Here is a 15411-nt window from a genome sequence, read left to right as displayed (position 1 = left end):
CCCTGACAACAGTGTGCCCAAGAAATGAGGCATCTGATTAGTTCAATACTCAGAGTTATGGGAGAATAAAATAAAAGAAGGCAGTACCCGTGGCTCTCCTCCTGACCCTTACCAAACACTGTGCTGTCCCTGACAAAAGCCACATCTCCAGCCCCATCTTGCAGACACCTGTGGAATGAGAAAGCGGCAGAATGGTCAGCACCGAGTGGCCCTTCTCAGCTTCTTCCCCACGCCTCCCAGGGGAATGGGGCCCTAGGGCTCCTCTCCTGTGGGTGTCTGACCCACAGGGGTCAGGGTGCTGAGGCTTTGGAGCACCCCATCTGAGAAGGCAGCAGGTGCCACCTCCTGGTAGATTGTGAGGGAAGAATGGCTCAGGTGCTGGCCAGAGACCCTCACCCCCACCCCACCTCCTGTGTTAGGGGCTGAAAGGGCAAAATGGGTCTTTCTCTGTAAAAGGGTTTGAAGCCTCTACACCAGAGGGTAAAGTCTTAGTAGCTTCCTTGGTCATGTGCTTCTTTCTCCCAGGACTGAGTGGTGGCCGGCAGACAAGGTGGGGAGCCTTCCCTCTGCAAAACTGCCTGAGCTCAGGAGGCAGATGGAGGACGAGAAGCAGAATCAGCCTCAGGATGGGGACAGAGGGTGCTGGGGGCAGTTGGGCGGAGCTCACTGTCTCCCGGCTGGGGCGAGGCCCACGCAGGGCCGACCACACAGCTTGGACAGTCCAGCGGTCCTGCCGGGAACGTGGGACTGCTCATCTCATGACAAGACCCCTTCAGTTCCTCTGTGGCTAGGGGGAGGGCAAGGCGGCAGGGGCACCCAGGACATCACAGGGCAAAGCAGACTCAGGGTTCTGAGAAGGAATGGCCAGTGCCGGGGTGGTGGCTCACCAGGCCGGTATAGAGGTGAGGGGCACCTAGGGGGCATCTGGTGCAGCGGAGGTGGGGACGCCTGGAGGCCCAGGTGCACCGGCCAAAGTCAATGTCCTCTTTGGACTCAGAACTTCTGTCTACACACAGTAGAAGGACTGGACCTGCCCTGCAGGCTAGGCAGGATTTTGGGCCAGAGGAAAGGCCTCATGGGCTGAGGACACGTGGCACTCAGCCACTGGGGAGAAGAGGGCACTCTCACTCACTTGAAGGCACCAGAGTAGCCAAAGTATGGTTCCTGGGAGGAGCAGGCACATTTATTTTCCTCTGTCCCCGCACACAGGCGACACAGGTTAGGGTACTGTTTTCCATCCGCGCAGGGCACACAGCTGGCAGAGAAGAATTTGGCTACAGCTATTGAACACAGAGAAATAGAACACATAGTGTGAGCTAGCCCAGCCACAGCTCGTCACACCTCCCCGTGTCACTCCTGTGGGCAGAGAGCCACTTCCTTCACCCCTGCTGGATAGCCTCTTCGTGAGGCTAGGAGCTCAGAGATGCACTTGGCTGACAACAGGCTCAGCTGCCACCTCCCAAGGGCCACTGGAGCAGTGGGCCCATTGTGCGTGGGTTGTCACACATGCTTTACAAAGTGGCCTGTGTGTGCAGTTGGCCTGGAGACCCCTGCCAGAGATTGCCCACTGTCCCCCCAGCCATCTTACCTTCCTCAAGGGGCTCAGGTGGCCCTGTCCAGTTTAAGAATGGACGAAGGGTACCTATAGGGATGTTCCATCCCGCAGACCTGCCAAGGCCTGTGTGGCAGGACCTCACACCCTGTAGTTGGTTTAGCTGGAAGTTGGTGCCTTTCTTTGCTATGGCCACAGCATAATAGTGGATTTGTTGCTCTGCAAAGGGACAGAGAGAATTGAAAGCTCTTAGCCAGAACCAGAGGGAGAGAAACAGCCCACCGTGACCTTGCCCTAGTGGAAAGGGGAGCCATATGCTGCCTTTTCCCATGGCCTGTTCTGTTTCCCCAGGGAACCCACGCAAGTCCTCCCTGCAACGGGTCAGCATCTGGCCCAGAGAGACCTGAGACTCCGTTCCTTGCAATTGGGATGCTATCCGAGACCCCACCTCTACAACCCCTCCCCTCTGACTGCACAGAGCCCAGGGCCAAGGCCAGGACCACCCCAGTGGCTGGATCTCCAGGAAAAACTCACTTGTTTGGGTACCATACACCTCAGCCGCTATAGGTCGCAGTTTGTTGGGCTCCAGGCCTGCCTCAAACACCAAACCACCATCCAGGGTCACAGCATCTGCCTTGTTTGCCTGAAAGCAAAGACACAGGACCCACTTCAGGAGAGAGCCTGCCCTAACCCAGGCAATTGGATTTCAGGATGTCACAAGTCTCCATGGCTGGAAGGATCTTCAAAAGGGTTGCCTTTTGGTCGCATTCACTCATGTCCTGTGACAGGTGGAAGCAGCCAAGGGTCCCTCTTTTGGGGGCACTGGCATCAGCCCAACTGCTTTAACTCCTGGGGTTGGCATGTTGGCTCTTTTGCATGAGCCCCCCTGCCTGTATCACTTCACTGTTCCTGCCCTTCAGCCATTTACATACAAAGCTGTTTATTCTAAATACTTCCTTCCACTTTTGCTCTGTATTTATTTGTTTTATTTGTTTTATTTTTTATTTTTTTAAGATTTATTTATTCAGAGAGAGAGAGAGAGGCAGAGACACAGGCAGTATTTCTTTAAATTCTTTTTTATCGAATAGAAAATAGAACTTTTACGCTATCTTAAAATTATCATAATAAACCACGTTCATCCTCTTTGGTGCATTACCTCTCATATACTTACATATTTCTTATATTTGCAATCTGGTACAGATAGTACCTTGTGGACCGCTTTACTCATCTCAAACCACATAACATTTTCTTACTTCTGCAGAGTCTTTATTGATTTGATTGACTTCATAATATTTTATGATGATGTGGTTTTTCCATAGTTTATCAAATAATCCCTCAAATGTCCAGCACTTTCTTTTTGCTATGAAACCTGTGCTTTCATGGATCGCTTGGGCCTCATAGATTTTTTTTTCCTTCTGGTGACCTCTTGCCTTGGGATAGGCATCTGAGGGTGGAATCATCCAGTGAGCATGTTTATCTTCATGGCCCTGGCTGTTGTTGTTAGATCCATATGGTCCATGGATCCATATGAAGATCCATAATGCCAATTTGGAATGCCATGGACCACGAAGATCACTTTCACAATGAAATCACCAGCAGGACAGGCTTTCATTCTGTTGCTATTACTCTAGAAAATACAAATGCTAACAAATTGCTTTGGTTTGTATTCCTCTGGCCACTAAGGGAAACATTTCATATTTTTAGTGATTATGATTTCCCTCTATTACTCTGTTCATATCATTTTTCATATATGACCCTATATTTCTTAGCAAGTTGAATTAGTTCTTTACAGAGTATACCGTAAATAGTAATCATTTGTCAGAGCTAGTGCATATTAATTCTAGTGCTTTCTAAATTTTTTGATTAAGTGTTTTTAATGGCCATCAATTAAATTATTCAGATTTTTTAATCCATTTGCTTCATGATTTAGTTCTTTGCTTAAAAGCTACAAGAGCTTTTGTTCCTCTAAAGTTCTACAAATTAACCTGTCCCTTGGTTCTTCAAGAATACATGTTTTATTTTCAACCATGTCATCTGTCTCAACTTTGTTTTGATGTGTGGTCTGTAGAACTGAATGGGGGTTTTTATTAAAGAGGCAGATTTTGCAACCTCATCACAGATATTGGGCTGAATGGGTTAGAATAGGGTCTAAGAATCTGCATTTTAAACCATCAGGGTATGATGATGCTGTTTTCAGCAGGCCATTGTAAAATAATAGCCTAAAACATCGTTCAGACTAGATTTTTTGCCTAAGTACTGTTTCGATAACTCTAGATATTATTAGAAACTTTTACACAAATTACTGACTCTGTGCTAGAGTCAAGTATGCACAACCATGGCACATGGCAGGCACACAGAACATATATGTTGAGCAAATGAGTAAAAATTATTTCAGTATGTCTAATATCTCAAAAAGCAAAAGGAATCTGAAATCATCCAAAAGTCATGATTCCCTTTTCTCTCCATCTGGAAATGTCTTGCACAAACATCTTTCCAATGCCCAGTGCCCTGGCTGGCCCTTCTCCAGCAATGTGATGTTGTAACTATGGACCAGCTGAGCTTACTTTGCTCGGGGTTTGGGGATAATGATCTTCCAGAGGTTTTACCTTTCAGAGGAACCCTGACATTTGCCAGTGTTACAGGTTCATCCAATATGACTACTTCTGAGTTTGCAACAGCTGTTATTAACAGTTTGTGTTGCAACCCCAGATTCCCCACACATGGTCACTCTGCTTTAGAACATTAATATCTGCTTTCAAAATAGCCTTGTGTCCTATGAGGAAGGAGCTCTCCCAACTTACAGGTACCCAGGAAGAAAAGCAGAGGAAGTAGGGGAAAACACATTTTCTATTTTACTCCATTTCATTCCCTCCATTCAGTTGGGACCCACTCAACACATGGCACTGACTTACCTTGATAGCCTGGATACATTCTTGGCGGGAGACTTTCCTTGTACAGGAGACAGTGGGGCCACCTACTTTTTTCATATTCACTTGGAATTTGGAGCATTTTGTTGCCTCTGCTTTTGATGTGGTGCACCATCGAACATTTCTCCTAGGGGCGGCCAGACACAGTCCTGGGAGAAAGAAACCAAAGAGTAAGGGCTCAAGAACTGCCCATGGAAGATACTGTCTCACCCTCTGACAGGGTTTTCCAGACTCCTCCATCTCTCTGATCCTCCCTTTTGCTCTCCATTCAGTGCCTAAGTCAAGCCACCCTCTTCAAGTGGACTTGTCTTGATGGTCTAATGAGCATTCTTTGCTGGCCAGGAGGCTATAATTCTCAATAAAGGAAATGGTCAGAGCCTCGGGACTATTTTCTTTCCTGTAACTGACACATTTCCTACCTCTAAAAAATGATGATGACCTTTCACATCAGTTCATGAAGTTCTTCCACCTGCTTTGACCCACATGAAGCTGAGATGTAGGCAGGAAAGGGATTATTGTTCCTGTTTTGTTAATGTGGAAACTGGCTCTTGAGAAGGCTGAGTGATTGGCTTCTCAGCAGTGGCAAAATCCAGCCTAGAATCTGGGTCTCTCTAGACTGTTGAAACTACAAGAATCTCCCTGGATGATGCCAAGGCAACTAAAACACACCTGACTCCTTGCCAGTAGCTACAGTAAGTGGTGGTACCAAATGGGTCAGTGTGCCAGAGTTAGCACCATTCGCCTCTGTATCAAAAAAACTAGTTCTCCTATCAAGACTGACTTGTTGATAGAATCTATTCATTTAGGCAGGAAGCTGAACCAGATTTGCTCATAGCTGTTTAAAAAACCACATGGTTGGGCAGCCCGGGTGGCTCAGCGGTTTAGCGCCACCTTCAGCCCAGGGCCTGATCCTGGAGACCCAGGATTGAGTCCCACATTGGGCTCCCTGTATGGAGCCTGCTTCTCCCTCTGCCTGTGTCTCTGCCACGCGCTCTCTCTCTCTGTCTCTCTCTCTGTATCTCTCATTAATAAATAAATAAAATCTTTAAAAAAAAATAATGCAAGTGCTTATGTTTAAAAAAAAAACACATGGTTGGGGCATCTGGGTGGCTCAATGGTTGAGTGTCTGCCTTTGGCTAGGGTCGAGCCCTGCATCAGGATCCCTGGAGGGAGCCTGCTTCTCCCTCTGCCTATATCTCTGCTTCTCTGTCACTCATAAATAAATAAATAAATAAATAAATAAATAAATAAATAAAATCTTTTAAAAAAAAGTGGTTGCCTGATAAATGGCATCTATGAAAAACTGATAGTGAACATTATATTAAAATGGTGAAATACTGAATACTTTCCCCCCTAAAGTCAGGTATCCACTCTGAGTTTTTCTATTCAACATGATATTGGCAATCCTAGCCACAGTAATAAGGCAAGAAAAAGCAAGAGAAGGTGCCCATATTGGAAAGAAAGGAGGGAAACTGTCTTTATTTACAGATTACTTGATCCTCTATGTAGAAAATCCTAAGAAGTGCACAAAATGATATTAGAACAAGTATAACAAGTATAACAAGAGCACAGGATACGAGATCAATATGCAAAGAGCAATTATATTTTTGCATATAAGCATTGGATGATCCAAAAATTAAATTAAGAATATAATTCTATTCACAGTAACATCAAAAATAATTACTTAGGGAAATATTTAACAAAACAAATGCAAGATTTGTACACTAAAAATTATAAAGCTTTGCTGAGGGAAATTGAAGATCTAAATAAATGGAGAAACATTTATGTTCATGCTTTATAAAACTCAGTATTGTTAAGATGGTCATTCTCCCTAAATTAACATAGAGAATCAACACAAACTCTATCAAAATTCCAGCAGGCCAAGGTTTTGTTTTTGTTTTTGTTTTGGTAGGAATTGACAAGTAGATTCTAAAATTATATAGGAAAAATAAATACATGATATAAAATAGCCAAAATAATTTTATATAATTTATATTCAATAGTCAAAACCCTTTTTTAAAAAAGATTTTATTTATTTATTCAAGACACAGAGAGAGAGAGGCAGAGGGAGAAGCAGGCTCCATGCAGGGAGCCCGACGTGGGACTCAATCCTGGGTCTCCAGGGTCACACCCTGGGCTGAAGGTGGCGCTAAACTGCTGTGCCACCGGGGCTGCCCTCAAAACCATTTTTAAAAAGAACAAATCTGGAACAATTTTACTTCCTAATTTCAAAATATGCTAGAAAGCTACAGTTATCAAAACAAGGTGATGCATAAGGATAGACATATAAATCAGTGAAACAAAATTGAGTCCAGAAGTAAATCTTTCTATTTACATTCAACTGATTTTTAATAATGACATTAAGGTAATTCATTGGCAGAAGGATAGTCTATTAACAAATGGTGCTAGCACCACAGATATCCACATACAAAAAGATTAACTTAGAGTCCTACCTCACACCACACACAGAAATCACCTTGAAGTAGATGATAGAATTTAGTGTAAGAGATAAAACAATTACATTTATGAAAGAAATACAAAGGAAAGCTATGCAACCTTGGGTTAGGCAGAGTTTAATTAGCTATGACACCAAAAGCACAGTCCATAAATGAAATAAAAAACCATTGATAAATTGGGCCTATCAAAATTCAAAACCTTTATATTTTGATAGACAGTTAAGAAAATACAAACAAGCAACAGACTGGGAGAAAATAAATGGCTCAGTGGCTTCAGTGGCTCCGTGGTGCCTCAGTGATTGAACCTTTAGCTCAGGTCGTGATCCTGGGGTACTGGGATCGAGTTCTGCATCCGACTCTGCACAGGGAGCTTGCTTCTCCCTCTGCCTATGTCTCTGCCTCTGTGTCTTTCATGAATAAATAAATAAAATCTTAAAAAAAATAACCTTGACAACTCAAAGACAAACAACCTAATCAGAAAACAGGCAGAAGATATGAACAGACATTTCACCAAAGAAGATATATGAATAGCTAATAAGCACATGAAAAGATGTTCAACCTCATTAATCATTAGGGAAATGCAAATTAAAAGCACAATGAGTATTCATTTCACACCTACTGGAATTAGTTATAATAACTAAAACAGAGGATAACATATAGGTGAGGATGTGAAGAAATGGGATCCCTTATACATTATAAAATGGTAGAGCCATTTTGGGAAATAGGTTGGCATTTCAAAATGTTAAACATAAAGGGACCACACGACTCAGCAATTCCACTTCTAATATATACCCAAAAGAAACAAAAAGATATATCCACGTAAAGACTCCTACATGAAAATTCACAGCAGCATTATTCAGAAAAGCCAAAACCTGGAAACAACCCTAAAAGTCCAGCCCCTGGTGAATGGCCAGAGAAAATGTGGTACATACACACAATAGAATATTATTTGGAAGTAAAAAGGAAAGAACTGGTGATATGCACCATGATATGAGAAAACCTCATTTATGCTAAATGAAAGAAACCAGACACAAGACACTCCATAAGTATATGATTCCACTTGCATGAAATGTCCTAAAAGGCAAATTCATAAAACAGAAAGTAGACTGCCTGATGCAGGGGTAGGAATGAGAAGTAACTATAAATGGATATGAAGAATCTTATCAGGGGGATGGAAATGTACTAAAATTGATTTACAGTGATGGTTGTGCCACTTGGTAAAATTACTAAAAATCACTGAACTGAACACTTAAAATAAGTGAATTTCAGCATATGCAAAATATGCCTCAATAAAGCTATTACAAAACAAAACAAAACAAAAAACCACTTGTTTGCTAAAGCCCCCTTTCCATTTGGATGTGCTTTAGGGTGGAACACTCAGCTCTCTGCCACTTGCTATTCATGAACCATCCCCTGCATAGTCAGACCCACGGTATTTGAGGCTCCCAGGGAGAGTGTGAGGAGGAGACCAGTGGCCCCTAGGCCAAGTCAGCACAGGCTCAAGGACATGTTGCCACAATCCTTCTCCACCAGCCATCCTCCCAGGAAATCCCAGGGGAGGTCATCTAGCCCGAGGCTCTCATGGAATGGTCCTGCCATAAAAATTAATCCAGTCATATTTAGCCACTTCTGACCCAGTAGCATTTCCTGGATGCCCTCTGCATACACAGTACTGTGTGTCATACAGAGGAACATGTAAGCAGACAGGACTAGACCTTACCTCCCATCTGGAGAGGCAGAAAGTCAAAAATGAGCAAGCTAAGGATGATGAATGCTCTAGAAGAAACAAACACCAAACCAAAAGGGAGATCCTCATGACCTGAGCCAGTAATTAGGGGAGTGGCAGCCCAGGAGGGTGAGAACAATGGACCCCAGTGTTAATATTGCAAGCACGGTTTATGCCAGGTGCTTTGCTCAGCACCTCACATCTTCTCTGCCCATTGATCCTCCCTACTCTCTGTATTGTGAGTTCCGTTAAGATCCTCCTTTCCAGGTGAGAAAATAGTGGCTTTAGCTAGTTATGTGGTTTGCCCAAGGTACCCCCGGCTAATAAGCATTGGGTCTAGGATTTGAACCTACAGAGTCAGGCACATAGCCCCTTGCTCTCATCTGCCTATTTAGGTCAGCTAGCTTAGAGACAGGCTGCAGTGGAGATGGGGTGAGTAAAGGGTTTGGGGTCAGACCATGGAAAGCCCTCAGTGCTGGTCCAAGGAGGTCTCATTCCAGAGGGAGTAGAGCACTCTCGTGAAAGAGAGCAAAGAGCTCTACCTAGAATGGGGGGAAGGGTGGACCTTAAAGCACCAAGCAGAGAAGCACTGGGAATGGACAAGGGGCAGGAATAGGGAAGGGGTGTCAGAAATCGGCTTGGAGATGGATTGGACCAGGGATGAAGAGGGGGAGCAAAAGAGAAGACCATGCTTTGAGGTGAGAGAAGATATGCATGGTGGCAGGAATGGGGAACTTGAGGGCAGAGCTAGCTTCTGCGAAGGCCTGGACCAGGAGAGTAAAGTACCATCAAGGAGTTCTCCAAGATTCATAGTCCCAGCCCCCCAAACACCAGGGGCTGGGTCAGAATGCACCACCTACTCATCCCCCCTACCACAGCTCTCACCAGTCACCTCCAAAGCCACAGGTCCCCCTCAAGACTATGTGCTCCCCAAAGCAGGTCTGGGGCTGGCCCTCCCGTATCCCCAACCCCACAGCCGAACTGTGTCAGCCACTACTACTAGTGCTACTCCCCTGAGCCTGGATGGAAAATTCTTGAAAGAATGCATCCCCTGATTGCTTCGGTGCAGGCAAGCAGTGCCCAGACTTCAAAGGCAGGGGCTGGGATGGAAGATACTCTTCTCACCCCACCCAATGTCTTCTACCAGTATGCCCACGGGAGCAGGGCAGGAATCTAGGGCTGTTGTTACTCCTTCCTCAGGGTAGGAAAGGGTTTCGGTGACACTTTAGGATGCTAGCCATCATCCTATTGACTATAGGATTTAAACTGCAGACTCGGAGTGGAGAGGGGGTGGCCCAAGGCAACCAAAGATTTGAATGAAAATGAGACCCAGAGGTGTAACTCTAAGCCAGGATTCTGTGCCCACAGCCCATGATCACCTTCAGGAAAGCAAAGTTTCCTGCTTCCCATCTCTCCCAGGTGGCCCCAACCCTGTGCTGTGCTGCAGCCTGATGCCACAGGTCAAGGAGCAGAAGGAAAGCTGGCCCTGAGCAGTTGGTCCTGGCAGACCTCACCCTGCCTCAGAGAAGACAGGGATGACAGTACCCAGAGGAAGGTATTTGGAGAAGAGGACCAGAAGGTGGAGACAGCGATGGCTTCATGTTCCCTAGGTTTGGGGGCATGAGCTCCCTATGCTCTCTATAGCCCTTTGTCACCCAGGAAGCTCTCAGCTGGGTGTACACGCCCTAAACCAGGAGGAGGCTGACCGGGGCTGGCAGGGGCCTGGGGAGGGAGGGGACACCTGTCCTTTACCTCTGACACCCCACATGCTGCCTAGGCACTGATGTGCATCACAGCCCCCGCCACCCGGGAACCCTGCCCTCACACATCTACACCGCTGATGTGCATGACTGGCGAGTGCCCTCTGCACACCCCAGAAATTATTTCACATAATCCCAGTCCAGCACATTTAAAACCAGAAATCAATCATTTCCCTCTTAGACGCTCTGACAGAGGGTGGCTTCAGGAGGGCCTGTGCCACCACCCCTTCCCTTCTGCAGGCGAAGCGTGTGCATGACTTTGCCTGCCATTGAGCAGGTGGCAGCCAGCCTCCTCCTCACAACTCTGTGGGAAGATGGACTTTTTTTTTTTTTTTAACTGAAGAAACTAGGGCTCTGTCAAGCCCCAGTCACACAGTCTTAGCAGGAGCTGGGGTCTGAACTCCAGGTACCTGTGTGTCTTGGGCAGGTCATTCACGCCCTGGGACTCATTTTCTTCCCATGTGAAAAGCCTATAACAGTACTTTGTGTCCCAAAGGTCCGGATGGGACACAGTGGGATAGGGTCGCTTTGCACAGCTCTAGGGACTCCCGACCGGCTCAGACGAGCTGGGCTCTGGCTCCTCCCCAGGCAGATGGGCCGCCTCCGGGCTGGGCTGTGGGCTGCAGGCGCTGGGAGCCCACCCCGCGGGGCGCGGGGACATGGGGGTGCCAAGGCGGGGCAAGGGGGAGAAGGTGCACCAGGACGCAGGCGCCCACCCCGAGGGGCGCGGGGACAGGGGGTGCCAAGGCGGGCGGAGCGGGGCGGGCAGGGTGCACCGGGACGCAGGCGCCCACCCCGAGGGGCGCGGGGACAGGCGGTGCCAAGGCGGGCGGAGCGGGGGGGGGAGGGGGGCGGGGCAGGGTGCACCGGGTCGCAGGCGCCCACCCCGAGGAGCGCGGGGACAGGGGGTGTCAAGGCGGGGCAAGGGGGGAGGGTGCACCGGGTCGCAGGCGCCCACCCCGAGGAGCGCCGGGACAGGCGGTGCCAAGGCGGGCGGAGCGGGGGGGGCAGGGTGCACCGGGTCGCAGGCGCCCACCCCGAGGAGCGCGGGGACAGGGGGGTGTCAAGGCGGGGCAAGGGGGGAGGGTGCACCGGGTCGCAGGCGCCCACCCCGAGGGGCGCGGGGACAGGCGGTGCCAAGGCGGGCGGAGCGGGGGGGCAGGGTGCACCGGGTCGCAGGCGCCCACCCCGAGGAGCGCGGGGACAGGGGGGTGTCAAGGCGGGGCAAGGGGGGAGGGTGCACCGGGTCGCAGGCGCCCACCCCGAGGAGCGCGGGGACAGGGGGGTGTCAAGGCGGGGCAAGGGGGGAGGGTGCACCGGGTCGCAGGCGCCCACCCCGAGGGGCGCGGGGACAAGCGGTGCCAAGGCGGGCGGAGCGGGGCGGGCAGGGTGCACCGGGACGCAGGCGCCCACCCCGAGGGGCGCGGGGACAGGCGGTGCCAAGGCGGGCGGAGCGGGGGGGGGGGGGGGGGAGGGGGGCGGGGCAGGGTGCACCGGGTCGCAGGCGCCCACCCCGTGGGGCGCGGGGACTGGGGGTGCCAAGGCGGGGCACGAGGGAAGGGTGCACCGGGTCGCAGGCGCCCACCCCGAGGAGCGCGGGGACAGGGGGATGCCCACCCGGCGAGGCCCGGACACAGGCGCCCCCCCAGCGGGCTTCCGGGACCAGTGAGCCCACCTGGCGGGCCGCCCCCAGGTACCTGCACTCACCAAGGGCCCCGAGGAAGAGCAGGGCAGGGAAAACTAGCTTCATTCTGGGCTCCTGAGGCGACTCCAGAGAAGTCTCTGCCACCTTGCACCAGCTCTGCGCCTCTTTATCCTGGGCTTGGTGACCTCACGAAGTCTGCCCCACCCTGTGGCCCAATAAGCGTCCCCTGCCGGTGTCCTCGCTCCCCCTCCACTAGTTCCTTGAGGCCAAGAGAGGGGGGAGGGGCAACGGGAGGGGGAACAGAGGTGGGAGGGGAGAAGGACCAGGGCCTGAGCAGCCTTAGCGCCCAGAGAGAGGAAACCCTGCCCACAGGCCACCTCCTGAGTCTGCGCTGCTGCTGCAGGGTGACCCGGATGGTCTTTCTCTTCACAAGCCTGCGAGTCCCTAGCAGGCCCCTGAGTCTTGTCCTTCCTCTGGTCTTGGTGCTTTCCAGAGGGTTGAACCCAGAGCAAGGATCTTAGGGTGAACATTTATGATCATCTGAATTGGGAGACTCACCTTCCTTTCAACAGATGGATCTAAAGCCTGGGAGGAGTAGGGCAGTAGAGCCACCTCCACCTTGGCCAGCAGCCAGCCCAGAGTTCTACAGAGGACCTTGCTGCCCCTTCCACCCAGGGTCAGCAACCTGGGACAGCTAGCAGAGGTGACAGCTGCCCAGAGTCTGCCCTAGGCTGCCCATGGGGTCTCTCCTGGCCCCACTGGGACCACAACACAGCTCCCAGAAGACAGAGCCAGAAGTCTTGGAAGAAGTGACCACCACACAGTGCCCAGTGGCTGTCTCCCTTGTCCCCTCATTTGCCAGTGAGAAGGCTGTCCTAATTCTTGTTTTCTTTTTCTTTTGTTTCCTTTTGTGGCAGTATGAGGTGGAAGATGGGAACCTCATTTTGATAAATGGCATATCTTGTCAACAGAAGCTGACCTTATTTCAGGGAGGTGTTTTTAAATTCTAGGATTCTGCTGCTAAGAATCTGTCTCATAAATACACTCCCATAAAGCACAACAGCTCCATACAGGAGTCTCCAGGGGAATGCTGTGTGTCATTAACCAACTGGAAGCAAATTAAACATCCATGTCTGGGGGAGTGTCACAGAGGGTGCCTCTGTGCACGCATTGGGACACACTTGCAGCCTCAGAAAGTTCAGGCCCCAATAGGTATCCCCTGCCTCTATGTACTGATGTGGACTCTGTGCCAAGAGATACTAGGTGAAGAGGTAAGGTACGAATGGTGAGGGGAAGTGTTCTTGCCAGGTCAGTCCTGCCAATATGTCCTTCTGTAATCTGCTGACCCGGAGAAGTTGATTTGAACTGCTTGTTAGACTGTGGGGTACGGAAAGGATTTCCTGGAGCAGGTGGGCAGTGGCTCAGGAAGCAGCATTGTAGGCATGGGGCAGGCTCCATGAAGAAGCAGACCCAGCCCAAGTTCTTGAGACCCTCAAGGAGGCTGTGGGACCCCTCTGCCCCAGGTGTGGAGCCTGCCAGGGCACAGAGCAGGGTCTGATAAGTCCTGCTTGCCAGACACAAGAGTGAGGTCTGGGGTTCAGCGTTAGAACCGCCAGCTGGGTTTTGGGGTGACAGATACAAGGTCTCCTCTTGTTTGGAAACATGGTGTCACAACACTAAAAGTCGCTTTCATCTATAATTGCAAATAAGCTATTTCAAAAACAGTGAAGAAATGCAAAATTGACTAATTCTCAGGAGTGCTGAAGCATCTTTGTACTTAAATTAGCAACTCGGCTTTGTCCTTCCATGATAATAAAAGAATTAAGGAATGTCACGACCCACGTGTCTGTCTCTGAAGGTGATTTTTAAAAAGGGTGGTATGTAGAAGTCAGGGGCCTCCAGACCCTCTTATGTCTGTTAGAGGGTTGGCAGGAACACGGGTAACCTGGGGCCCTTGGAGGCTGAGCTGAAGGGATATGCACTGGAGGCAGGCCCCCGGGATGGTCAGGCCACGGGGCAGACTGCTTTTATGCTGCGTTTGGAGGGAATGGGCCCGACCCACTCCCTGGGACTGGGATGTGCTCAGCTGGACACGTGCAGAGCATGGCCACTCCAAGGCCCTCTGCAGAGGAAGTGGATATGAGGGTGGGTTCTACCCAGAAGACAATGAAGTTCAGCCAATCCATCATCATCAACATTCGTTCTTCATTCATTCGGGCCAGAACTGGTAAGTTCCAGGAGGGACCCAGAGAAGAGGGGTCTGTCCTTGCCCTCAGAAGCTCCTAACACAGTCAAGGGGTGAGGGGCAGCCACAGGCATGTACCTCTATCCCACAGGCATGGCAGCATAAACAAAGTCAGGGTGGGAGGAGGAATGACCGACCAGTTCCGGGCACCAGGGTTTTGGAAAAGTTCGAGGAAGAATGTTTGACCTGGGTAGCGAGGGGAAGGACCGTGTTTCTCCAGGAAGAATATTCAGGTGGAGGAAACAGCCAAGTAAGGGCTTACGAACATGAGCACTCAGTGACCAATTACCTGAGCACAAGGAACCCCCAAAGGTCACTCTGGGCTTTCTGCCCTGGACTTCTTTTTTCTTGGAAGAAGGATTAACAAAGTCACCTCCTCTGTCCTGAGCTCCACACCAGGTGTCTATCTGCCTCTGGACAGTTCCTCTTGTAGGTCCCCTAGGTACCAGAATTTAGTGTATCTGAAATGGAGCGCATCTACCCCCCTCCAGTCCTGCCCCTTCTCTCGGATTTCCTACCACCTTCTACCAAACTCTCCAAACAAAGAGCCTCAGAGTGGTCCTCAGATCCTCTGGCCAAGCTAGCTCTGTATGTGTGATGGACACCTGATGATCAGTATTGGCTGCAAGAATGAGGGAGGGAGGAAGAGGGACAGGGAGTGAAGGATCCTGCTCACAATGTGTCAGGTCTGAAAGACAAGGAGGCCCAGGGCTGGCTACGCCGGGCCTCCCCAGAGCCTGTGTACCCGGAGTCGTTAATTTGTCCATTAGCTCAGCATTGATCTGCATGGCTCTCTGATGGGCCAGGAGCTGGGCCAGGTCTTGCAGAGCCTGCAGGGAAGTAGATGCAGGTCTTGCAATGCTGGGATCATAACATGGCGTGAATATGAGTGTAAAGAAGGATGCGATGCTACAAACCACCATGTGATGGCGTGTGGCAGGCAGAAGGGAGGCTAACTAACCTCTCTCACAAACTTACTTCCTCTCTGCCCCTGAAATTCAAACAGGGACCCTTTGCCAGCTCAAGGATTGGCCCAAGCTTAACCCTCCCCACAGGTGCATAACAAGCCCCACACCCTGCCCTCTATGGAGTCCTCCGGC

At 49.9% G+C, this 15411-nt stretch overlaps 1 protein-coding gene across 1 annotated transcript in view; it reads right to left on the bottom strand.

Annotated features, from left to right (window-relative positions):
• Nucleotides 1–12290, bottom strand: part of LTF (lactotransferrin) — a 31416-nt gene extending 19126 nt beyond the window's left edge. The window contains exons 1-6 of the mRNA XM_055343727.1: nucleotides 12129–12290; nucleotides 4465–4628; nucleotides 2087–2195; nucleotides 1589–1771; nucleotides 1133–1280; nucleotides 113–168 (exon numbers count right to left, since the gene is read on the bottom strand). Of these exons, the coding sequence (XP_055199702.1) occupies nucleotides 113–168; nucleotides 1133–1280; nucleotides 1589–1771; nucleotides 2087–2195; nucleotides 4465–4628; nucleotides 12129–12171 (703 nt within the window). The 5' untranslated portion in view covers nucleotides 12172–12290. The remainder of the gene's footprint in view (nucleotides 1–112; nucleotides 169–1132; nucleotides 1281–1588; nucleotides 1772–2086; nucleotides 2196–4464; nucleotides 4629–12128) is intronic.
• Nucleotides 12291–15411: the final 3121 nt, after the last annotated feature.

The sequence above is a fragment of the Nyctereutes procyonoides genome, unplaced genomic scaffold, assembly GCF_905146905.1.
Source record: "Nyctereutes procyonoides isolate TBG_1078 unplaced genomic scaffold, NYPRO_anot_genome, whole genome shotgun sequence".
Lineage (NCBI taxonomy): Eukaryota > Metazoa > Chordata > Mammalia > Carnivora > Canidae > Nyctereutes > Nyctereutes procyonoides.
The sequence above is the reverse complement of the archived record's forward strand: the minus strand, read 5'-3'. Positions and strand labels throughout refer to the sequence as shown.